The sequence below is a fragment of the Ursus maritimus genome, unplaced genomic scaffold (genome assembly GCF_017311325.1).
Source record: "Ursus maritimus isolate PB19 unplaced genomic scaffold, ASM1731132v1 scaffold_7, whole genome shotgun sequence".
Lineage (NCBI taxonomy): Eukaryota > Metazoa > Chordata > Mammalia > Carnivora > Ursidae > Ursus > Ursus maritimus.
In genome coordinates, this window is record NW_024426885.1 from 71,347,780 (window position 1) to 71,372,777 (window position 24,998).

Consider the following 24,998-nt stretch of genomic DNA (forward strand, 5'->3'; position numbering starts at 1 on the left):
CCTCAATTTTGTATGTTTTAAATTTCCATAATAAATTTTTAAAGCTGTTATCACCAGCGTATTTGTCATACTAAAGTGTATTTATCTCTAATCATCTATTTTTATTACTTGAAGTCTCCAGAATTTGAATATCATGGAATTTTCTACAAATTAAAAAAAAATTGTTTCAAATAATACATTTACATTAATCTAAAAACCAATTACCATATCATAATAGATCTATACAAAAATTACTACTTGCATTATTAACAGTCACTGACTAAATATTTGTTTAGCAGACGGGTCCTTAGATAGTATATGGCTTCATTTCACTTCAGTTTTACTTGAGATCTTCCCTGTGCTTAACTAGGACCCTATATTTGTTTTATCAACACTTAATCACAGCTAAAACTGCAATCAGGACAGTTTAAGTTATAACTTCAGTGGTGCGGAGATGAGGAACTAAACCACACTGTTAATGTTTGCCATAAAAGTTGGCTTCGATCCACACACAGAGGCACTTCATTCATTAAAACCTGCAGTCTTGGGGTGTTCTGGGTGGCTCCGTTAGTTAAGCATCCGCCTTCAGCTCAGGTCATGATCCCAAAGGTCCTGGGATCATGTCGGCTTCCTGCTCTGTGGGGAGTCTGCTTCTCCCTCTCCCTCTGCCTGCTGCTCCCCCTGCTTGTGCTCTCTCTGTCAAATAAATAAATAAAATCTAAAAAACCACCAATGAAACAAACAAAAACTGCAGTCTTACAGGCACCTGGCTGGGTCAGTCAGTGGAGCAGACAACTCTTGATCTCGTCGTGAGTTCAAGCCCCACACTAGGTGCAGAGCTTACTTTAAAAAACAGAACAAAAAAACTGCAGTCTTATAAAGTCTCTCACTGTACTTGCTAGAGTCACCTTAAAGTTTAAACCTAATCCAAGTTCATATTCATTAAATACTTGTTAGTGTTTTTCAAGGGGATAAACTATGTTTTTGAAATTATCCAAATGTTTAATATGCTAACAACAAATAACTGCTGAGAGTTCAACCTAGTCAAAAATTAACACCAGACACTAATTCATCAAGGAAATAATTACTCATGGAAATAAATGCTTCTTGCCCATCACTATGGGCACTGGTTTGGCACTGGTTTAGAAGTAGACAGAACTGTTCTCTGGAATACAATGGAACGGAACACTGGTTTATGAGTCAAGAGATCAAATGAGGAGGCTGGTCTACACTAGAGTTTGAATTCCTAATTCTTACCCATCTGTGATAGCTGCCTAAAGCACTATCTTGGCAAGGAATTCTGAGGTTTCATTTACGACCAGCAGAAAGTCTTTATATCATACCTTTAAAAACTGTCAGGGACTCTAAGAATCTGGAAGTAAGAAAAAATGTGCCTTTATTAGGTATCTTTTTATTGTCCCAGAAGGAATTTAAATATTTAGTCCTATTCTTAAAAATCCAAATGAATGGCCAAATACAGTGCTCCCCTTCCCTCCACATCACTCCACTACAGCTCCCACATTAGAGAATCCCAGAAAAACTACCAAGGGGGAAAAATACTCTTTCCTTTGCTTTTTCATTCCATCCAGAAACTAATAAGGAGGTGGTGTAGTTTCTAAAAAGGCAAGCTCTGGAGCTGGGTGAAGTTCAAATCCATGCTCTATTATTTTCTAGTTTATCTGTAAACAGGAATAATGAAAGTATCTATACCACAGTATTTTCGTGAAGATTAAATGAGATACCTGCGTTTAGAAGAAGACATAACACATATAAAGTACTCAGTAAACAACGGCTGTCATTTTTTATTACTGCTTCTATTACTACAGTTTGTTCTTTTTTTAAAAAAAATTTATTTATTTGAGAGAGAGAAAGAACACACACACCCACATGCACGTGCCAACACGAGCAGGGGGAGGGGCACCGAGAGGGGGAATCTCAAGCTGACTCCAGGGCTCAGGGCTCTCTCCTATGTCCCCAAGACCACTACCTGAGCAGAAATCAAGAGGCAGCAGCCCAAGAGACTGAACCACTCAGGCACCCCGTTATAGTGTGTTCTACACTAAAGATGCCTTTCAGGAGAAAAAAAGAAATAGCCATAACACATTTTAAATAAGTGTTTTTCTTCAGTGATAGAAGTTCTTTTCCTTCCCCTCATATCATTATTTTAGATATTTTTAAAGGTATTTTTAATCTCTAGTGCTTCCTTTATACAGAAGTTTCATCTACAGTATTTTCTTAAACGTGTATAGGCTATCTAGAGTATACTGTGGTCTCCAAGTTTTTGTTTCAATTTAAATACAAATATTAAACAAGGAAGAAAATAAATTCTGAAACTTAAAGCCAGAGGTTTTATAATTTTAAATCGATAAACTGTTAAGTTTCCCTTTAAAAAGTATCCCCCAGGGGAGCCTGGGTGGCTCAGCTGGTTAAGCAATTGCCCTCAGGTCAGGTCATGATCCAACAGTCCCAGGATCTAGAACCACATCTGGCTCCCTGCTCAGAGGGGAGCCTGCTTCTCCCTCTTCCCTCTGCCACTCCCCCTGCTTGTGCTTGCTCTCGCTCTATCAAATAAATAAAATCTTAATAAATAAATAAAATAAAAAGTATCCCCCCAAAAGACCTGGTGTAAAGTTATGTATCAGCAATAAAATCAAATAATGCATTCTTCAAGTCAAATGAGATAAAAGGTAAATGTACACAGTTTAGTATCTAAATGTAATTTTAACAACCAAAAAAGTACCTGGCAGATGACAGATAATACCTATAAACTATTTAAGTGTATTTTAACAGGAGAATTTTTAAATGAAAAAAGCTTTTAATCTAATCACCATAACATAACTCTGAGAAGAGTCATGAAGAACGTAGGCACATGGGGACATCCTGCAACGTCAGATGAGGAGCCACCAGCCACAGGTGTACTTGAAATGTGGCTACAAAAGAACGGAATTTTTAACTTTAACTTTATTTAATTTTAACTTAATTTAATTTTAATTAAAAACTAAAGTTCAATTCAGTTATTAGAAAACTTTTATGTATGTTTAGAACAACCTGGATATATGAATCTACTTTTTCAACTGTAAATTTTATGAGCTGCAAATATAGATCAAGTATCTCCAATGAAAATTTAGTGTCCTGGGGCACCCGGGTGACTCATCAGTCTGCCTTCGGTTCAGGTCACGGTTCCAGGGTCCTGGGATCAAGCCCCGTGCTGGGCTCTCTGCTCAGTGGGGAGTCTGCTTGTCTCTCTCCCTCTGCCCCTACCCCTGCCCCCACTCATGCTCTCTCACACTCTGCTCTCTCCGTCTCTCTCAAATAAATAATCTTAAAAAAAAAAAAGAAAGAAAATTTAGTGTCCAAATTAGGATGTGCTGTAGGTGTGAGATACACACCATATTTGAAAGACATAGTGTGTAAAAAAAAGGTAAAAATCTCATTTGTAATTTTCTACCGAAATACGTTAAAATGACAATATTTTGAATATGACCAGTTAAATATTAAAATGAATTTTACTTGTTTATTTTAATGCCACTACTAGAAAACTTAAAATTTCACATAGCTCCCATTATATTCCTGCTGACAATGCTATTCTAAACAATACACTCTAGCATCTGACTACTTGCCCACTATTTATCCCTTCTACTTATCATTATTAATAGTAATAATTAACAGCTATTGTTCAGTAATATTAGACACCATGCTAAATGCCTTGCATGGAATATGTCATTCAATCCCTCCAAAATAGGTTGGTTTTATCTTTATCCTCATTTCAGAAATTTTAAATCAAGAATGAGAGAAGCTTAAGTCATTTGCCCAAGGTAAGTAATGGTGCAAGGTTAGAATTCAGTCTGGTCTGAAGAGTTATATTCTTAACCACCGAGGCTCTTCTATCTCTAACCCTAAACTTACACTCCTGAATTTTACGTTATTAAAGACATTGTCCCCGAGGTGCCTCTTTAGCACAGAAGGTAGTACGTACATCTCACTAAGGCATTGCCCCCATAAGAGATTATCTGCCAGTGAAAAATTCCCATTCAATTCTTTTTACTGAGCAGTATAAAAAAAAGCAAACCAGGAAAGAAAAAAATGGAGGCTCCAAGAACAAAGATTAACCAAAACTGTATGAATCTGACTCCCAATAATTCAGTGCACAGGTAATAAGCACCCTATATATTTTATCATAATGCAATACACTCTGACCATACTAAGTACATATTCTAAACTACTGGCAACTGGTAATTCAAAGACAAGTAGTCAAAGTGGCCTCCCCATACCCTATGTTACAGTTATTATTTTTTGGCATTTATAAGCTGTGGTAGTAAGTATTTTGCATGTATCATCTTATTTAACTCATAACAAAATGACAAAGTAAATATTATTCTTCCCATTTTTCATATGCTGAAAATAAGGCTCAAAGAAATAAACCGCTTAAAGTCATGCAACTAGGTAAGAGTCAGAGCAAGGGATGCCTGGGTGGCTCCGTCAGTTAAGCATCTGCCTTCGGCTCAGGTGGGATCAAGCCCCGCATAGGGCTCCCTGCTCAGCGGGAAGCCTCCTTCTCCCTCTACCTGCCACTTCCCCTGTTTGCTTGCTCACTCGCTCTCTCGTTCTCTCACAAATAAATAAAATAAAATCTTAAAAAAAAACGAGAGAGAGAGCAGGATTTCAACTAACAAATTGATTCTACTATATTATCTATCATTAGGGTGATAAGGTGAATTGAGACGGTACATTCTTTTTTTTTTTTTTAAGATTTTATTTATTTATTTGACAGAGAGAGAGGCAGCAAGAGAGGGAACACAAGCAGGGGGAGTGAGAAAGAGAGAAGCAGGCTTCCCGCTGAGCGGGGAGCCCGACGCGGGGCTCGATCCCAGAACGCTGGGATCATGACCCGAGCCAAAGGCAGACGCTTAACAAATGAGCCACCCAGGCGCCCCCATTATTCTGCTTCTAACACACCTTTGCTGAAGTTGGAAAATGAAGAATAGTACTTGAATTTATCACCTCCGTTAAAATGAGGTACTGAGATTTCATTTTTTTTTTTAAAGATTTTATTTATTTATTTATTTATTTGACAGAGAGAGACAGCGAGTGAGAGAGGGAACACAAGCAGGGGGAGTGGGAGAGGAAGAAGCAGGCTCCCAGCGGAGGAGCCTGATGTGGGGCTCGATCCCAGAAAGCCAGGATCACGCCCTGAGCCGAAGGCAGACGCTTAACGACTGCGCCACCCAGGCGCCCCGGAGATTTCATTTTTAAGAAGTTAGATAACAATTTAAATAGAGTACCATACGTACTATCAAACTCAAATCATTCACGTATCTACCTTCTAAGAAACACTGTACAAAATATTTGATATACATAAAACAGAAACTGTGAAAGCAAAAATTTACAAATCAAGGCACACACAACTTTGCAAAACTGATTTTGTAAATGCATTTATGAAATTAAACAGTTGTAAAAGAAAATAAATAGTTGTTCGGTATTTCCTGCCTGTCCTTAGAGTATTACAAAGGTATGTCACTAGATATATGTACAGAGTACAGCAGCAGCACAAAGAGAAGGTTCTCACAATCAGGAAAGATATCCTGGAGATAGAGGATCCTGTCATGCTACAAGAACCAAATCACTGGTTGCAACTCAATCTTTAGACACATTCTAAATTAAACCATACTTAACCTGCAGTTATGTATGCAAAGAAATACATGATAATGCAATCTAGATATAATTTTTTTCCAACCACAAAAGTAAGAAAACCTCTACCAATTACTTACTTGAAGCAGGTTTGTATTGTAATAAGACAGAATCAGCTGACCTCTCTTTCCATCTATAATATCTATAAGATGACCTTGTGATTGTTCACATAGAAGTGTTTTGCTAAATTCATTATAGAGTAGCATACTCCAAATTTTAGCATGGGAATAGGAATAATGAAGATGACATATACCTGCCCCTAAAATTCGCTTAAGCAAGGGTGTTCTCACAGTCACTTCCACCCTCTACTCCACTCTCCAACCTTTGCCTCACAGCACCACAGTTTTGAGTACTGAAAGACTTGAGGTCAACAAAGTAAAAAGGTGGCTCTAAGAAAAATTAACAAATGAAACTACAAACAGCAATCCTCCAAGATGAACTTGGGACATTCAGAAAGGAATAACAACTAGGCACACACAAAATAATCATAAGCAGGGACGCCTGGGTGGCTAAGTTGGCAAAGCATCTGCCTTTGGCTCAGGTCATGATCCCAGGGTCCTGGGATCGAGTCCCGCAAATGGCTCCTTGCTCAGCAGGAGTCTGCTTCTCCCCCTCTGCCTGCCGCTCCCCCTGCTTGTGCTCTCTCTCTCTCTCTGACAAATAAATACAATTTTAAAAAATCATAAGCAATTGTGATTTAAAACTGCCTATTATTCAAAGCCCTCCCCCCTTTTAAGATTTATTTGCGAAAGAGAGAGAAAAAGAGCACTAGAGAGAGTGTGAGCGCAAGCGGCAGGGAAGGACAGAGGGTGAGGGAGTAGCAGGCTCCCCGCTCAGGGGCTCCATCCCAGGGGTGGGACTCGATCCCAGGACCCTGGGATCATGACCTCAGCCAAAAGCAGACACTTAACCGACTGAGCCACCCAGGCGTCCCTCAAAGCCCTCCTTAATTACTGTCATAGCAGTCCTTTGAAAAATCATAGTAAGTGAAAAGCCTACTGCTTAAAAAACATATCTTTTAGTCTAAAACAGACTCAAATCATAAAAAAATTAGTTAAGGGGCACCTGGCTGGCACAGTCAGAGGGGTGTGCGACTCTTGATCTCGGGGTCATTAGCTTGAGTCCCATGTTGGGTGTAGAGATTATTTTAAATAAATAAAACTTTTTAAAAAAATTAGAGTTAACCATTCATCTGTTTTTTCAACACTGTGCTATAAACTTTCAATGTCCTCAACAAACAAAGGTCTGGAAAGGCCAAATTCTAAAACAAAGAGTCACGTAAGAGTCAAATTAAAAGAAAACAATAGGGGGGGCGCCTGGGTGGCACAGCGGTTAAGCGTCTGCCTTCAGCTCAGGGCGTGATCCCGGCGTTCTGGGATCGAGCCCCACATCAGGCTCCTCTGCTATGAGCCTGCTTCTTCCTCTCCCACTTCCCCTGCTTGTGTTCCCTCTCTCGCTGGCTGTCTCTATCTCTGTCGAATAAATAAATAAAATCTTTAAAAAAAAAAGAAGAAAACAATAGGGGTGCCTGGCTGGCTCAGTTGGTTAAACACCTGTCCAACTCTTGATCTCAGCTCAGGTCTTGATCTCAGGGTTTTGAGTTCAAGCCTGGAGTTGCACTCCACGCTGGGTGTGGAGCCTACTTTAAAAAAAAAAAAAAAAAAAGTAAACAACAGCAGTGAAGCTTCACTCTCTGGGAAGCGTCTGAGTTACTGACATTTTGTTCTGCTTCGAGAGGCCAAACTTAACTCCAGTATTCAGACCAGAGTTTAGCGAGACCACTGGTTACCTATCCCCAAGCATCTACCCAAAAGATGAACCAGTAAAGATCAACCAGTAAACATCTGGTAATAATTCTGAGTGTATTCTATGCATGATCCGTACTGGCATGGAATTTCCATTTTCATGAAATTCCTTTGTGGTAAACAATAAATACAAATCTCATTTTATAGAAAAGTCTAAAAAGCTAAATGATTTTGCTAAACTAAGGAGCCTGTGCTAGGCAGAATAATGGCCTCCTCAGAGATGTTTGTATCCTAATCCCCAGAGTCTGTGAAAATGTTGCTAAATAGCAAGGGAGAATTAAGGCTGGAGATGGAATTAAGGCTGCTAATCAACTGACCTTGAAATGGGAAGATTATCCTGGATTATTCGGACGGGCCCAATGAAATCACGAGAGTCTTAATATAAGTGAAAGAGGGAGGCAGAAGAGTAGTGTCAGTCAGAGATTTGAAGATAGGGATAGGTCAGGAGCAAAGCAATGCATGTGTACAGCCTCCAAAGGCTGGATAAGGCAAAGAATCATTTCCCATCTAGCCTGCAGAAGGAATGCAGTCCAGCAACACCCATTTCTGCCTTCTGACCTCCAGAACTGCAAAATAATAAGCTTGTGTTGTTCTAAGCCCCAAATCTGTGGCAACTTGTTACAGCAGCAATAGGAAACAAATATGGAACCTAAATCTGTCACTGCTCTGCAAGAATTTACTAGTTTTATAAAGAACCTAAGTAGTAACATTTAGTAATGATTTGCTATAAAAACCTCGGTCGCATTTAATCCCTCAAAATTCAACTTGTGTACTCTTACATAAAAGTTTCTTGATTCTTAAAGAAAATTAAATAGTAATTACTCCTGAACTTTAAAATATACTTTAAAAATACAACAGCAATTTATTGCCCAGTACCAAGGAAGAATGAAGTATTGCACAGAATTTTTTTAATAAGTGAAATTTATACTTTCCAGAACACGATCCTACTTTTTATGAAAATTTAATGGACCTTTCTAAATTCTTCCGCTTCCCTGGTTCCATAAAGAGAAGGAACAGGGGCATCTGGCTGGCTCAGGTGGCAGAGCATGCAACTCTTGACCTTTAGGGTTGTGGGTCTGAGCCCCATGTTGGGTATAGAGATTACTTAAAAATAAAAACTTAAAAAAAAATGGAACTTATTAAAACCTGATAGTTTAAGGTCCACATGTGAAAACGGAAAGGATTACTAAACGAGAATACACTCGCGTGTCTCAGTTTTTAGTGTCTCTCTTTTCTTTTTCTTCAATAATCCCAGTGCTCACTGTGCCCATTTCAAAATCCCTCTCCCAATACCCTTACATGTACATACAAACATAAACATAAACACACACACACACTCACAACTCATAAAGAAGTGGATACTTCTAAGTCATCTGTGGACTAAGCAAACCAGACATCTAAGTAAAGACATGTATGTTAAACGAGAGGCAGAACAGTATGAGTATTGGTAAGATCTCTGATTTGGAGTAGCTCAGGTTTAAAACCTAGCTTTACCACTTACTAGTGGCATAATTTACTTAGGTCAATTACATAATCTCCTCAGCCTTACTTTTTTCATCTGCAAAACAGGGATATTCATATGTACCTCTCACCATTTTTTTGAGAATTACATTTTAAAATGTAGAAAATGTCTGACACATATTAAGCACTAAATAAGTAGTAGCAAAATCATCATGATAATAATAATGAATTTGATGATGTCATGAAAAACACAACGAGGGCAGAGGTTGTGTGATAAATATTTTAATACTATTTCAAAACAAGACAAAAACTGATGACAGCTTGACTTTGGGATAAATGGGATACGCCTATAGCTGTAAAAACTGTATTTAGAAATTATATGTTTATTAAAACACAGGATTGTGCTAATTACCAAAGTACATAAGGATTAACCATTACTTATTATCACATACTTATAACTCATGGCAAAGCATCTGTCCTAACACTCCAAAACTGAATATATAATTTTCTGGCTATGATCCCTTCCATTAAATCTTTTTACAAATGTTGTCTGTTATTTGAAAACTTCCCCACGATCTCCTTCTATCAACACAAGAAGATTACAGTTAGAATTCTTTTCAACTGGAAAGAAAAAAGGTTGCGTATAGGAAAAAATTATTATTATTATTATTATTATACTGGGGGAGAGGGAATGGAAAAAGAGAATCAAGTCCAAACAAGTAAACAGAGAATGTTTCCAATCGACAAGAAAACTTATAACTTTAGGGATGCTGCCCAGATTGTAGTTTTTTAGTCTAGGTAACCCATTTTGTCACCTGCTACAGTAGCTGGGGTCTAAATCCACAGAGCCAAAGGATCTTTGAAAGTCTCTTTTAGCTCTACAGGCCACAGTTGTTTCCACTCAAAATTACTTGGCAATATAACCTGAGGATTCATTTTTCTCCTACTATAAAATATTAACTCTTCAAAGCCTCGTACCATTTTCCTCTAATTTACAATACTAATTTTCAAACCAGTAAAGGTTCTTCCAGAAGAACTAAGCCCACTGCAGTTCATTTTAATATGTTTTCCTATGATTTATTTCTATTTTTAAAAGAATAGGATAAATTTACATAAAATATTTAATACCATGATACAGGTAAATTCTAGCTTTAAAAGGATTTTGTTCCAATAAAGAAAGTAGGTAAAAGGTTTCTAAACTATATTCACTATTCCATAAAGCCATCAAAAGGTCACCAAATGGAAACAGCTTTATTACTCACTTATAACTAGCAGAGAGGCAGCATGGTTCAGTTTACTAACAAGAGAACAGATTCTGCCATCAGTTTAATGTGTGCCTGTGGGCAAATCACTCAACATCTTTGCATCTGCTTCTCCAACCATAAAAAAGGAAAAATGCTGCTGACCTGCCTCAAAGGGATACTATAAGAAATAACTAACGATTACCAAACTTTAAAAACATAATGTGCCATTTAAAAACATTTAACGGTAGTGTTAAAAAATCCTTTCTAAACCACAAATTCTGACCCGAAGCATCTGTGGGGGTCATTGCCTACAGCAGCCTGTCCTAAAATTAACCGTTCTAATAAATGCTACTAGGGATCCCAAGAATAGCATTAGCTTCTCTAGCAGCAGCCATACAGCACAGGGATGATCCCTCGCTAACTTCACAGCTTACCTTTTAGTAGCAATCTCATCCAGTAAGATTTCATATTAGTTCGTAGCTGTAATAATAATCCATAGGGCCATGAGGGGCTGTCATAAATGCTATAGAAGACTGGGACTATTCACCACCTAGCAGTGCTAGATATTCAAATAAATTAATAATACTTGCTGATTACCTACTGAATGCTACACACTGCTATAAAGGAGGTATCTACATACTCGCCAAAACTTAAGGCTAAAGAAACATAGTGGTGTCCTATACAAATCATTTGGTGGTAGAGAAAACAGCATATTAAATGCAAATAAAATCTTGCTAAAGCCATCAAAAAAGAATGACAAAGCTGTCATGTACTAATGCAGAAGGACGGTTTAAAAGTTACAGAACAATACTTACAGTATGAGCCCATTTTTGAAAAACCAAGCATAACCAAAAAAATCCTCTTTTGTAAATGTATATGTGCAAAGAAAAAGGTATGGAAGAATACATAACCCAAAATGTTAGCTCAAGTTGCCCACAGGAAGTGAGACTGAGGAACATAATGACTTTCACTATTCACTTTATGATTTCTGTAATTTTTAATGTTTATGGCAAACTTGTATTGCTTTTATAATAACTTATTAATTTATTTATTAAAATGTTTTATTTATTTATTTGAGAAAGAGAGAGAGACAGAGAGAGAGATCAAGCATGAGCACGGGGAAAGGCAGAGGGAGAAGCAGACTCCCCTCTAAGCAGCAAGCCCAACGTGGGGCTCGATCCCAGCACCCTGGGATCATGACCTGACTCAAAGGCAGACGCTTAACCGACTAAGCCACCCAGGTGCCCTAAAAACTTATTAATTTAATTTTGCTAGGAATAGAACTAGTTTAGAAAAATAGGTCTCCAAGTTAGGGTAAAGCAAAATTAGGTGACTAAGCATCAAAAGCCCTCAGACACAAAACAGCTTTTCTTAAAATTACTTAACAACTTCTAGCAAGGATATTTAGATAAAAAATAGAGATGGGTCCTTTGGTGAGATACCCTTACCAAGATAAAATTGAAAAAATGGAAAGCTACATTTTTTTTAAAACTCCCAAATAGGCGTAAGCCAAGCTGCCTCATTTAAACTTTGACAGCAATAGTAGCTCCTTTGTCTTCAGGCCTGTTCAGCTTTCCTTTTACTCCACTCTAGAGTAGAGACAGGCTTGGCAGGGCCCCATCACTCATTTGCCCCACCCCCGCAGGCTCTCGATGCCAGACCAGCTTCAGGTGACTAACTGCCACATCAGAACAGTGATCGGATCAAGAGAAGAAAAAAATGTTTGCCCTACATAAGCAAGGCTAGAGGTGGATGCTTATCCAGAAAATAAATATCTCCAGTGGTTCGCCTAATCCAATAACAACCTCTAGGCTTGGAAGTAAAATTTACTTTTCCCTTGAAAGAATCCCATCTGACCAGCAGCAAATTAGAAGAGAGGACAAGTATTATATTTACTAAGAGAAGCTTCTGCATCAGGAAGGGACGGCTGGGATAAAATAAAAGTTTGAAATGGAAGCAAAGAGTTCTTAGAATAAAGAAATCTGGTTTTCCCCTTCCCTGAAATATTCTTTTTTTTTTTAATTTTATTTATTTATTTGACAGAGAGAAAGAGAGAGAGCGAGAGTGCACAAGCAGGGGGAGCAGGCAGAGGGAGAAGCAGACTCCCCACTGAGCAGGGAGCCAGAGGCAGGGCTGGACCCCAGGACCCAGGGATCATGACCTGAGCCAAAGGCAGATGCTTAACTGACTGAGCCACCCAGGTGCCCCTAAATTTTCTGTTTTTAAGGAATTCATAAAGACAAAAATAACAGACTTTAACCTTAGTCACAAAATTACAACTTTTCCACCAAACTTCCAAATCAACTTTTAAGTTAAAAAAGATGAGAGTGACTATATCACCCTGAAAGCCTACTGAAACTCACAAGAGTCCACACATTCTTTCCAAAGAACTAATAATAATAGCTACAATTTATTGAGAATTTACCAGGTAATAGAACCTGTTATTACATTTAATCATCCCCAATAACCCCATGAGGTAAGTACTACAAACGTTTCTCATTTAAGGCAAGGATACCAGTCTTCTTAGAAGGTTTAAGAAAACAGCCCACAACCTGGGTAGGTAGGAGAGTCCCAACTGAATTCCAAGCAGTCTTGATTAAAGAATCTTCACTCTATCAGTTTACAAAAGAAGTGACAGGCTTTTATGGGAATAATAAAGCTACCACATATTGACTGCTCAGAATTATGCCGAGTGCAGTATAAAGCATCTTAAATGTTATTTCATTTGGTACTTACACAACTTTGTAAGGCAACTATTATTATCCCCATTTTACAAAAAAAAAAAAAGAAAGAAAGAAACTGATGTTTCCTTTCATTGCAAAAATAAATAACTCTGCCCAACTTCAACAGCCAAGTAAAGAACAGAATGAGACAGTACTGGGAACAAGACCTCTCTTTCCAAGCCATATGCTCTTAATCATTTACACTGTTTATTGGGCACTTTAACTAAACAAAGATGATTTTTATAGTCATATTCAAGTATAGCTTTTTACTATCGGTATAAAGTGAATCTTTTCTTTAAATGCCATTTGCTCAAAGTCTTGTGGTTTATAATCTCCATTTCTGCTATTAAAGTAAATGATTAAAAAATGAGTGATTTTCAAAAAAAATTATTAAACAGGTATCTACAATTATGCTCTCATAAAATTATCAAATTAGGAGACTGTTCCTTGGCAAAGCGTTGACACATGACTTCAGATATCCTAGAGCTAAGTCACATTGCCAAAAACTTATTTATAAATTAGAAGAAAATGGCTTAAATAAATCCATATAAAGTATCCATACCACCACCCAAGATAAACTACATATAATCTGACACACTTTAGTAGCATAAAGCTATTACAGAACTATTCTTCTCTTAATGACAGCTAAATTTATCATTTGAAAGTGCTATAGGGGCACTTGGGTGGCTCAGTCGGTTGAGTCTGCCTTCGGTTCAGGTCATGATCCCAGGGTTCTGGGATCGAGTCCTACATCGAGCTCCCTGCTTAGCAGTCTACTTCCCCCTCTCCCACTGCCCCTCCCCCCCAGCTCATACTCTCTTCCCCACTAGCTCTCTTTCAAATAAATAAATAAATTCTTTTTTTTAAAGTGATATACACTATTTTCTGTAAGATTTTCTTCCATAGAAATCATAATGGTCCAGAGAATCAGCCTCTGTACCACCTGACTGCGAACACCAACGTTAAGCTGGAAAGACACTCACACCAGCAAGAGTAATATAATCTCTAGTTGTATCCTAAAGCTAAGTACATCTGGATATACAGTTAGATATTATCCTTGCTTTGGATGACCCCATTGGCAAATAATTGAATGAGGAAAAAGAGCAAAGATACATTAATTTTTACAATAAATAGTTTCATGAGTAAAGCCAGCATGCTAAAAACTACACTTTCAGATTTTTAGAGCAACCTTTTAAAATTATTTTATAAAATATTTCCATGAATCAAAAACTATTTATTTAAAACTGAAAAAAATTCAAATTCTTCTTAGAAATTCAAAAAGTGAAATATTTTAAGTTATATATGCATTTCACATAAATGCTAACATTTCAAAAATAAAAACTCTTTTCAGATTGTACAGTCATCTAAACAAAAACAAAAAGAAAAGAAAAGAAAAGAAAAGAAAAGAAAAGAAAAGAAAAGAAAGAAAATAACTAATAACCAGTAAACCTGTTTAAGGATAAGATCAGAAGGACAAACAAACAACTATTCCTATTAAAATGATTACCAGCAGATCTAACAGGTGATACCACAAAGCTGTGTTTCTTAATATTTGTATTACAGGTTCCACTCAGAAGCTGATGAAAGCTGTGGTTCATCTTCCCAAGAAAGTTTATGGCTATATGAAATTTTGTACATAACTCTGGGGAGAGAAGAGATTCATAGCAATCTTGAAGCCCATACTTGGACCTTCTGAATAGAGTATGAGCAAATACTGATTAAAGAATACTGGGGGGGCGCCTGGGTGGCACAGCGGTTAAGCGGATGCCTTCAGCTCAGGGCGTGATCCCGGCGTTATGGGATCGAGCCCCACATCAGGCTCCTCCGCTATGAGCCTGCTTCTTCCTCTCCCACTCCCCCTGCTTGTGTTCCCTCTCTCGCTGGCTGTCTCTCTCTGTCGAATAAATAAATAAAATCTTTAAAAATAAAGAAAGAAAGAAAGAATACTGGGAACTATACTCAAAGTAAGATATGTGTCATTTTAAAACTTTCCTTTTTTCTTGTCTTTTATTTGGTCCCTTGCTTCTATTTACCAGCCAAAATATGACCATTAGCATAGAACTTTAAACATGAAGTTTGGTTTTTCTGTCTCTGTCAACTGACCCCCATAGATCATATACTTTTTATAATCTCATTTTTTCCCTCCCCAAACCTGAATGGTATCTTGAATCTTAGTATGAAAATGATCAGATTTCTAAAAACACATTATCTTCCATGGAAAACTTGAATGTCAGAATTTCTAGTACTTCTGAAAGCAGAAATGTCTAATTTTTATACAAAAGTTCTCTTTCAAAATTAAGTTAAACACACCGATTAGTAGTTAAAGGGATAACAAATATGCATAGTCTTATTTTGATGTATAGTAATTAAATGAAAATATTTCAATTATCTTGGGAACAAAAACTAGTTATAGCTTGTTTTGTTCAACGTCCATTAGATATAAAGGAGGCCCAACTGAAAAGAAAAAAGACTGACACACTTTCTTTAGAGGCTTTATCAAAATCCATAACTTCTACAATCTACAACATTTAAATATCAAAAGAAGACTAGGACTATGGTTTCCACTGCTCACTGTGTCATATAGAATACTAGATCATAATTTTCATGAATGTAGAAACATCTTTGTTCTGTGACACCAAAAGGGAGGCAAGAGTTTTATTTTATTTTATTTTTTTAAAGATTTTATTTATTAATTTGACATAGAGAGACAGCCAGCGAGAGAGGGAACACAAGCAGGGGGAGTGGGAGAGGAAGAAGCAGGCTCCTAGAGGAGGAGCCTGATGTGGGGCTCGATCCCAGAACGCTGGGATCACGCCCTGAGCCAAAGGCAGACACTTAACGACTGCGCCACCCAGGCGCCCCAGGAGTTTTATTTTTAAACAACTCATCTAGAACAAAAGTTTGCCACCGTTTTAAATTTATCTATTACTAAAAACTTAATATAGCATACCTGTATCTTGTTTATAGCCATATTTCACAGAGCAACACACCAGTTAGCATTTTTCACAAATATAAAATATAATGCTACTTCCAAAAATTACACAGCCCTAACTTCATCCTAAATGCCAGTTTTTCAATTATTCAGCCAAAAAATCTTCGTGTTCTCCTTGACTCTCCTTCCTCTACATTCAATCCTACCAGAACTCCTGTTGGATCTACCTTCAAAACAGATCTAGACTTTGACCACTCCTCACTTACCTCACTGTGGTGGCCAATAACCCACCATCATCATTTATTAAAATAGCTTCCTAACTGGTCAGCTTCTATTCTATCTTCAACTTGCCTTCAGCCTGTTTCTAACACAGCAGTCTGTGAGCCCTTAAAAATATAATGAAACTCTGCCACTCTGTAATGAGACTGCATAACTCCTTTGCTCAAAACTCAGAATTCCTATGAGAGTAAAACTCTATTTCTATCACAGTAAAACTCTGTTTCCATCAGAGTAAAAACCACAATCCTTAACAAAGGCCTTCAAGGTCCTAGGTGATCTGATCTGCTCTGCCCCCAACCTGCATCCCCTTTATATGTCTGACCCACCCCTCCAGTTCTCTTCTTTCCTTACTCTACTCCAGCTACCTTGGCCTCTGAGCTGCCTTTAAAGCCACATGACTAACTCCTGCACCTCCTTCAGTCAAGTATTTGTGCAATTGTCTTCTCAATATACATACCTGACCACCTTATTTAACGCTATAACCTGTCCCAACCCCTCATTCCCTACCCTCCTTATCCAGCTCCCCTCTTATTTCCATACTATTTTCCACCTAATACGTTAGATGATGTTTACTCCTCTTTGTCTGCCCCCCCACCTTAAAATGTGAGATCCACAAGGCCAGGATTTTCTGTTTTGTTCACTGATACATCCTAAATGGCTAGAACAGAGACCAACACATAAGTGTTCAATAAATGTCTGATAAATTTTTTAAGTGTCCAAATCCTTGGTGGCCATGTGATACAATGGCACAAAGTATCTGAAGTTAAACACTCAGCTCTCAACAGGGTTACCAAAGATAGTATCACTACCCTGAAAACAGAAAGATCCACGCCTAGGACCATAGAAAATTGAAAATATATGTTCACACAAAAGCTTACATACAAAAGTTCATAGTAGCATTTATTCATAATAGGCAAAAAGCAGAAATAATCTACATGTCCAACAGCTAATAAATGGATTAGCCAAATGTGGCACATCCATTAAATGAAACATTATTCACCAATAAAAAGGAATAAAGTACTGATACATGCTACAAAATGAACCTTGAAAATATTATGCTAAGTGGATGGCTCAGTCCGTTAAGCATCTGCCTTCAGCTCAGGTCATGATCCTACAGGTTCCTAGGACTGATTCCAGAACTGAGTCCCACATCGGGCTCCTAGCTCAGTGGGGAGTCTGCTTCTCCCTCTGCCCCTCCCCCCTGCTTGTGCTCACTTGCGCTCACTCCCTCGCAACAATAAATAAAATCTTAAAAAAAAGAAAAGAAAATATTATGCTAAGTGAAAGAAGTCAGGCACAAAAAGCCACATGTTGTATGATTCCACTGATAGGAAATGTCCAGAGCAGGCAACCCCTAGAGAAGGAAGGTAGATTAGTGACTGCCAGGGGAGGGACAAAGGAGGAGGAGAACAAGCAGTGACAGCTAATAGGTACAGGTTTCTTGTTGGGAAGACAAAATATTCTGCAGTTAAACAGTAATGACAGATGCACAGTCTTGTGAAAATACTAAGTACTGAAGTGTACACTTTATTTTTTTTAAAGATTTATTTGAGAGAGAGCATACGAGCGAGAGAGCTTGAGTGTGTGAGAGTATGGGGAGGGGCAAAGGGAGAAAGAATCTCAAGCAGACTTCCTTGCTGAGAGCGTGGAGCCTGATGCAGGGCTCGATCCCACAACCGTGAAATCATGACCTGAGCCGAAATCAAGAGTCGGATGCTTAACCGACTGACCACCCAGGCACCCCTGCACTGTACACTTTAAAAGGGTGAATTTTATCTCCTTTCCTAAAATTCAAAAACGAAACGAAACAAAAACAGACGGAAAGGACTGCTCAGCTCAATGTTCATGGCTCACTAATAAGGGGAGAGTTGGGAATGCCTTCTCGGCTGTATTCATTCAATGCTAGGAATCCCATCCACCAACTAATCACAGAAAACATATTTTAAAAGGGGAAGGGGAGGGACTAGTCAACCATAAGTAGCAGCAAGCAGAATTTTTTCTTCACGTCCAATCCAGTCAAATCCTATCATCCCCACCTGCAACACACCCACCTCTCATACCTGGTCCACCGCTGCCATCTCTCACCAGAGCTAACTTGGCAGCCTGGCCACTGGTGCCCCTCCTTCTACTCTTGCTCCCCCACAGTCTATTCTCTGAACAGCAGTTATCAATTAAAAATGTAAATCACTTCACTCTCTTGCTCAGTGACTCAGACCCTTCAGTGACTTCCAATACACTCAGATTTTACTCTAAGTCCTTCCCATGGCCTACAAGGCCCTATACTCTACTGGTCCTTGTGATCTCTCTAGCCTCATCTCCTGCCACTCCAGCTCTGTTCCTTAAGGTATGCCAAGGTCAAAGAGGCCAAAAACATTCCTCCCAAGGACCCTAGCACTTGTGTTTTCTGCCTAGACCACTCTTCCTCCAGATAACTGACTGGCTCACTATATCACTTGTTTCGCATGATGCTTAAATGTCATCTCCAAAAACAGGCCCTTTATTAGACTTCATCTAAAGTTAACACCTTCTGTCACTGTAATCTCTTATCTTGATTTTGCTTTACTTCACAGCACTTATCACTTTTTTTTGCTTGGTGTCTCTGTATCCTAATTTAAAGTGAACTCCATGAGGGGAAGAACTCTTGTTTACTGCTGTATCCTCAATACCTAGAAGCATGTCTGGTACACAGAGGGCACACAATTACCTCTTCGGTGACTGAATTCACAGACTGAAGTAGCAAAAACACATTCTTCCGTGAAATATGTACTCATCCAACATGCTTTTTTAAAAAATTACAATAGACAAAGAATTAGCAGTTTAGACAGAACACAAGTCAGTGTTTTACAAAACTACCTGTTCATCAAAAGACCACAAATTCATAGGACAAAATACATATGGCACATTATAGATGTAAATGCTCTCAAATAATACAATTAAAAGTTAACTATGAGTTAACATTCACACTGAATCAACCAAGCCTCTGATTTCTCTTCATCCTACCTGCTCTTAATCTTACATTTTAACTAGAGGATGTGGACATCCTACAGGTCCCTTCAATACTCAAAACCCTGCACAACATCTTTACTTCAATGCCAACATACTTCAGATGACAATAATATCAAGCTCATGCCCCAAGACAGAAATTTCTTCTTCCCACCCTAGGGCGAGTTACTAGGTCCTGAATTCTATTTCCTGGATATCTACCCGCACTGCATTAGTTCAAGCCCTTACCCACATCTCAGTTGGACTTCTCACCTGTAATCTCCAGATCTTCCATTCATATCTCCCCTATGACATACTACAATACTACCAAAGTGACCTCTCCAGAATATAAATCCATCAACTTTACTCCTTTCTAACAACCTTCAGTGTTTCCATGTACCGTTCAAGAAAATTTTCAACTCCCTATCTTAGCCTTCTCCCATCACTGCCCTCCTATTCCCATCCCAAACACATCATGCTTTAAGTTAGGCACAGTGAACTAACAGTTTCCAAATACACGATTTTGGTTTTTTTTCCATTTTCCAACATGTAGTCCCCTTTCTGTCTCAAACACTCCTTTCTACCCTTCTTTGCCCAATGAAAGCTTCAACACTCAGCTTAGATGTCAATTCTACCAGAGAACTTTCCATGACTCTGATTTAGATGTCCTCTTCTGTCCTCCCACAGCACTTACCACAATTACTGTATACTGCAGTCAACACTCTTATAATTCAATATGTGCTGTTCTGCTTTATTTTTCTGTGTCTTCTACTAAATTGTGAGTTCCTTGAGGGCAGATCTGATAGCTTATTCACCTTCATTCCACACTGCCTGATGCATGGAAAGGGTTGTTGTTGAATGATTTAGGAAAGAGGGAAGAGGAAGAAAGAAGGGAAGAAGAAGGGGGTAGAGAGAGTAGGGTAGACGGAGGAAGGGAGAGGAAAGAAGGAAGAGAAGAAAAAGAAGGAATGGGGGGAAAAGGAAGGGAAAGAAAGAGGGAAAGGAGGAGCCACAGAAAGGAAAGGGGGAAGGAAGGTGGGAGGAAAAGGGCAGGGGAGTGAGAACATTCACACAAGCAAAGGGCATTTGTAATCAATCCATCATTTTTATGTGTTATAAAATCAGTGGTACAGAAGAGAAGGATACATCTATCTGAAAAAGCCCATCTCTCCAAGATTCTAAGCACAACCATCTAAATCACTTATCCCATAAAGTTTCTGAAATCTCCAGCCTCTCCAGCTTCTCCCACTTCACTTGAAAATTTACTGCTATGTAATGAGAGATGTTAATAACGTGCACAATGTATAAGCACAAAAACAGTCTTAGTTAGAAAAAAGTAGGAAATGAATCTGACATAATTAAGTCTTGGAATCATTTACTAACTTTCAATAACCTAGGATTTCCTGAAAATGTGCTATATCACTGACACTGAAAGATCTATAGAAAGTATAAAAAGTAAATCCAACGTAACCCCAACATCATGACCTATGTTAAGAACAAAACTGCTTTTGTGTTACAGTGCTATTTCTCAAAAACACAACGTGCAAAAATATTACAAGATAGAATATACTAGTGAGTGAAGGGGCTTTATTTAAAAAAACTCTTGAAGTACTACAGCAAAATTGTTTCTAAAACATGTAACATTTACAATGATATATACATTTTTCTTTATTTTGGGACTTTAAAGCAATAACCAGAAAAGTATTACTAAACGTTCTTTCAATGACATCAATACACTGTCACTTAATAAAATGTAAAAATTTCTTGTGACTAATAAAACAGATAATAAAAACTTAAAAGCTTGCTTCAAAGTACAAATATGTTTGGTAAGATCTGATAAATAGCATAAATCCTTCTATAGCTCAGTTGTCATTACAATTTAGAAACTAGGAACACAAAAAAAAGAGAAAATGTGAGCCCAATATAACCACTACTAAATACTTCTTGAATTGCAACTTTGTTAAAGCAAATACCAACCATAGGTAACCTCTCAATGTTCACCATGTAAGAAATTAAGTTATAAGAAATAAGCTAATTGTAGTACTGCTGATTATCAGTAGACTCCCAATAAGAAGACTCACTATACATACAATAACAGGAAGTTCTTCTTGTATAAAATTAGAAATTTACTAATAACTCCTTCCTTTCAACATTAGTAGTACCCTTTCTTAAAAAGGCAATGTTAATGGAAATGCTAAGCACTTAAAATTAGTAGTTCTAAAATGATACCAAAAAATTTGCATTTGCCTAATATTATGACACTTTTAAGGCTAAAGTTTCCAACGTACTTTCATTTTTTAAACACACAAGTTAAAAAAAAAAAGGAAATGAAAGGCAGAAAAGGAAAGAAAGGTTAAATCTTAAGGACCTTCAACTTACAACATTTCTTTTAATCAAACATTAACAGAGTACCAAAAATGTGCCAGGCACTACACTGGGAACTATGACAGACTGCACTATCTATCACAGACTAAATCCTCTATTATTCAGCTTTTGAATTTACTATATGTTATTCAACCCAACACTTTTCTTAAGAAATTCTCACCCAACACCAAGAAGATACACGGTTTTTCCTAACAAATTCACTTGTCACTGTTTTACACAGGTCAGAGTTATAGCTAGCATCTGTGACTAACAAAAGGGATCCGTCTCTGAAACATGATTGATTATTTTTTTCATTTACATGAAGGTGAGACAGGAATTCAACAGATATAAACTGTGTCAGGTAGTTTATAGCACCCCAAACACAAGAAGGAAAAAAACTAAAAAAAAAAGAAAAAAGAAAAACTAGCCTAAACTTAATTACTTTGTATAGCTGATAAATATTTAAGTAGTCACAGCTTTTTACTTTCTTCCATGAACACAAACATTACATATTTTCATTTAGATGCAGTACTATAAAAGCAGTCAATCTGAAGAGAAAAAAACTTGTTTTCAAATAATTCAAAGGAACTATCAAAAGCAAACAACGTTTACATTTTCACATACTGTTCTATGCATTTCTCTACTTGTGAACACACCCTACCTTTTCAAGCACTTATGAAATTGTCATGGATGAAAAATATCTCTAGTCTCTAAGTTCCACCAGTTGAATCTAAACAGGTCAGATATCTAAGGCTTTCTATTCTCCAATGTACTAAAAAATGACAACATTCAATTACATAGTCTCTAAAGAAAACAACTTCTACTTTCATTGCCATAATTTCTTCCACCAACTAAGTAAATTCTACTTTTTACACACTATCCTCCATTCAGTTAACATGTTTACATTTAAGAGGAACCTGGTCATGGGTTTTCCACATCAATCCACACTGGTTTTATCACAACATCTGACAATTTACAGACTAAATGGATTAACAAAGAAAAAAACAAAAAACCATATAATCCTAAATTCCAGGAAAATACAAGGAAAAACTGCTATCTGAGTTGTGTAAAGATCATGAAGATTCTCTTTAAAAATCTTTCAATGGAAACTATTTTCAGGGCTAACCAAATAGGTCTTCTGCTAAAAATTCACAGTACTGCTCACACAATTAACGAGATTTTCTTTCAGCAGTGTAATCGCTAGAACCACAATACAGTTCAGTTTCTAGAGTCAGATTACTTGACCTGCTTTCTCTGTTTTACCTTTAAAACACTTTATTTCATGCAGTTACTCCTGTCTCACACTGCAAAAAGAGATGTTCTATATGGGTGAATTATGCTCAGTGCGACATCCTGTAAGTGGCCCCAACTCCACCGCAAAGCCGACAGAGAGCCACACCAGCTGACCCCCATCGTCTCCCGGGAAAGGGGCTCGGGCACCAAGCCACCAAACACACCTTCCTCGGCAAACCTCGGAGGCCCCACACACGACCTCGATCAAACCCCCCCTACTTCCCCAATTCTAGAACTCCAGAGATCGTTTTCCGTAAGCAATCTTACCTTCATGATGATTCCGGGACCGCGATCCCCTCGAAAACACCAGATTCACCTGCACCTGGAGGAGAAACAAAAGACACCCAGTCAACACCACAGGCACCCCTCTGCACTGGCGGAGGCGGAGGAAACCAAGCGAAGCCTGAACCCCGAAGAAAGAGCCTTAGCGGACGTCAGCCCCCGAACCACGAAACGCCGATGAGGGGCTCCCTGTGGCCTCGCCAGCCCCGCAAACCCAGCCACCTACACAGCTCGGCAGCTTCCCGTCCCCATTGTCGGGACCCGACGGAGTTTCCCGTCTCCGACAATGACGCCATTTCTGTCAGAGAAGAAACTCACAACAAGCCCGGGGGCCGGCGCGGGGCCGGCTGTCGTTCCCGAGGGCCTCTGGGCCCGGCCGAGCGGCTCGGCGCCCCAGAGGGTCGCGCAGCCCCGCGTCCGAGCCGGAGCAGGCCCGGGCCCGAGGGGCCCCGGGTGGGGGCGGCGAGAGGCCAAGCGGGCCGGAGGGCCGCGGGCAGGAGCGACCCACCGCACAGCCGCTGCTCACGTCCCGTTCCGAGGCGGAGACCAGACAAGTGCAAGCGGGATCCCCGGCTGCCGGGCCGCGGGGACCGCCAGAGGACCGAGGGGCCGGGAGGCAGCACAGCCCCCCGCGCCGGCCCGGGCCCCCCACCGCGGCCCGGAGCCGCTAAACCGGTGAGTGTGCGGCCGCCAGGCTGGGGGGCGACTCGGACTCGGCAACTGCACGGGGGCGGGGGCTCCCGGGAGGCCGAGGCCCCGAATCCGGGCGCCCGGCGAGACCACCGAGCGATCGTCCCCTGCTCCTCGGCCCGGCCGGGTGACTCCCGAAAGGACCCCCTTACGAGACCGCAAAAGCCTCAGAAAATGCCCCTACCTTCCGCAGAGGCGAGCTCTGACCCTGGCACGTCCAGAGTTCCCTCCCCTACTCCCCCCCAAAACCAGTAGGCCCGGGGGAGAGATGGGGGAAGAAGGGCGGCGGGTCCAGCGGTTGCTGAGGCTGAAGCTCCGGCTCCTCCTCCTCCCGCGGCGGCGACTGGTACCTTTGTTTGGCGGCCGCTCGGGCTCCCTCGCTGGGGGGAGGGGGGGACGACGAAAAATCCCTCCCGGACTGGAGGTCCGGGCCCCGAATCGCGCTGCCCTCCAGAGGACGGCGGCGCCAGACCCTCTGCGGCTCCCTCCGGGCAAAGGTCCAGGCGGTGGCCGTGGCGGCGGCAAGCTTAAGCTCAAGAGTCTCCCTCCGCTCCGGCGCCCGAGCTCCTCACTCCGGACTCGACTGACGGGCAAACATCGCTTCCCCCCCCCACCCCAAGTGCCCCCGCTCCCTTCTTTCTCCCCTCCCCTAGATATTTTCCCCTCCCCTACCTCTTTCCCGGATGGCCTCTTAGACGACCTCGGATTGGTTAGCATCCTTTAGAACCCGCCCATACCCTATTCTTATTGGTCCCCGAGATACAAACAACGACGCCATTTTCCCACCACTTCTATGGAAACAGAAAGTTACGCCTCAAAGCTTCCCGGGAAGTGTAGTCCAACCTCTGGGGCCAATGCGCAAACTCTTCCCCAGGAGAACTGCAAGACCCGCAATGCCCCGCGTCTGCATGAGACAAGAAGTGGGGGGAGGGGGAAGGGGCGGGGCGACAAAGCAGAGGGGAGGCGGCAACGACGCCTGCGCAGTGTGACCGGGATGGCGCATTTTCTTGCACCGAGTAATGCGGTGTCGCTGGCGGCTGAGGAGGGTGGAGAGTTCTGTAGTGAAGTAGGGGGAGGGATCCATGTAGGCGTGAGGCGGAGTCTTGGTCTGAACTGTAAAGTGGGAAGTTGATGCTGGGTACTACTACTCCCGGACCGGCAGCGCGAAGGTTGTGATATCACCGTCGAACCGTGAGCGGCTGTGGTGGCGGCCGGGGGAAACCCGGATGGGAATGAGGGCGGGGGAGGCTGGAAGGCGGGGTCGAGAGGAAAGAAA

At 40.1% G+C, this 24,998-nt stretch overlaps 2 protein-coding genes across 10 annotated transcripts in view; one reads left to right on the forward strand and one right to left on the reverse strand.

The window, feature by feature from the left end:
- ARID4B (AT-rich interaction domain 4B) overlaps nucleotides 1–24,998 on the reverse strand; it is a 149,438-nt gene that overhangs the window by 122,593 nt on the left and 1,847 nt on the right. For 6 of the 9 annotated variants that reach the window (XR_005833235.1, XM_040624354.1, XM_040624352.1 and 3 more), the window contains exons 1-2: nucleotides 23,907–24,044; nucleotides 23,018–23,072 (exon numbers count right to left, since the gene is read on the reverse strand). Coding sequence is in view for 8 of the 9 variants with exons in the window: in XM_040624354.1 (XP_040480288.1) it covers nucleotides 23,018–23,023 (6 nt within the window). In the remaining variant the exon portion in view is untranslated. Of the gene's footprint in view, nucleotides 1–23,017; nucleotides 23,073–23,906; nucleotides 24,045–24,072; nucleotides 24,211–24,998 lie in introns of those variants that run through there. The other 3 variants (XM_040624350.1, XM_040624349.1, XM_040624348.1) reach the window with 2 other exon arrangements.
- Nucleotides 24,893–24,998, forward strand: part of GGPS1 (geranylgeranyl diphosphate synthase 1) — a 15,068-nt gene continuing 14,962 nt past the window's right edge. The window contains exon 1 of the mRNA XM_040624356.1: nucleotides 24,893–24,913. The gene's annotated coding sequence lies outside the window, so the exon portion shown is untranslated. The remainder of the gene's footprint in view (nucleotides 24,914–24,998) is intronic.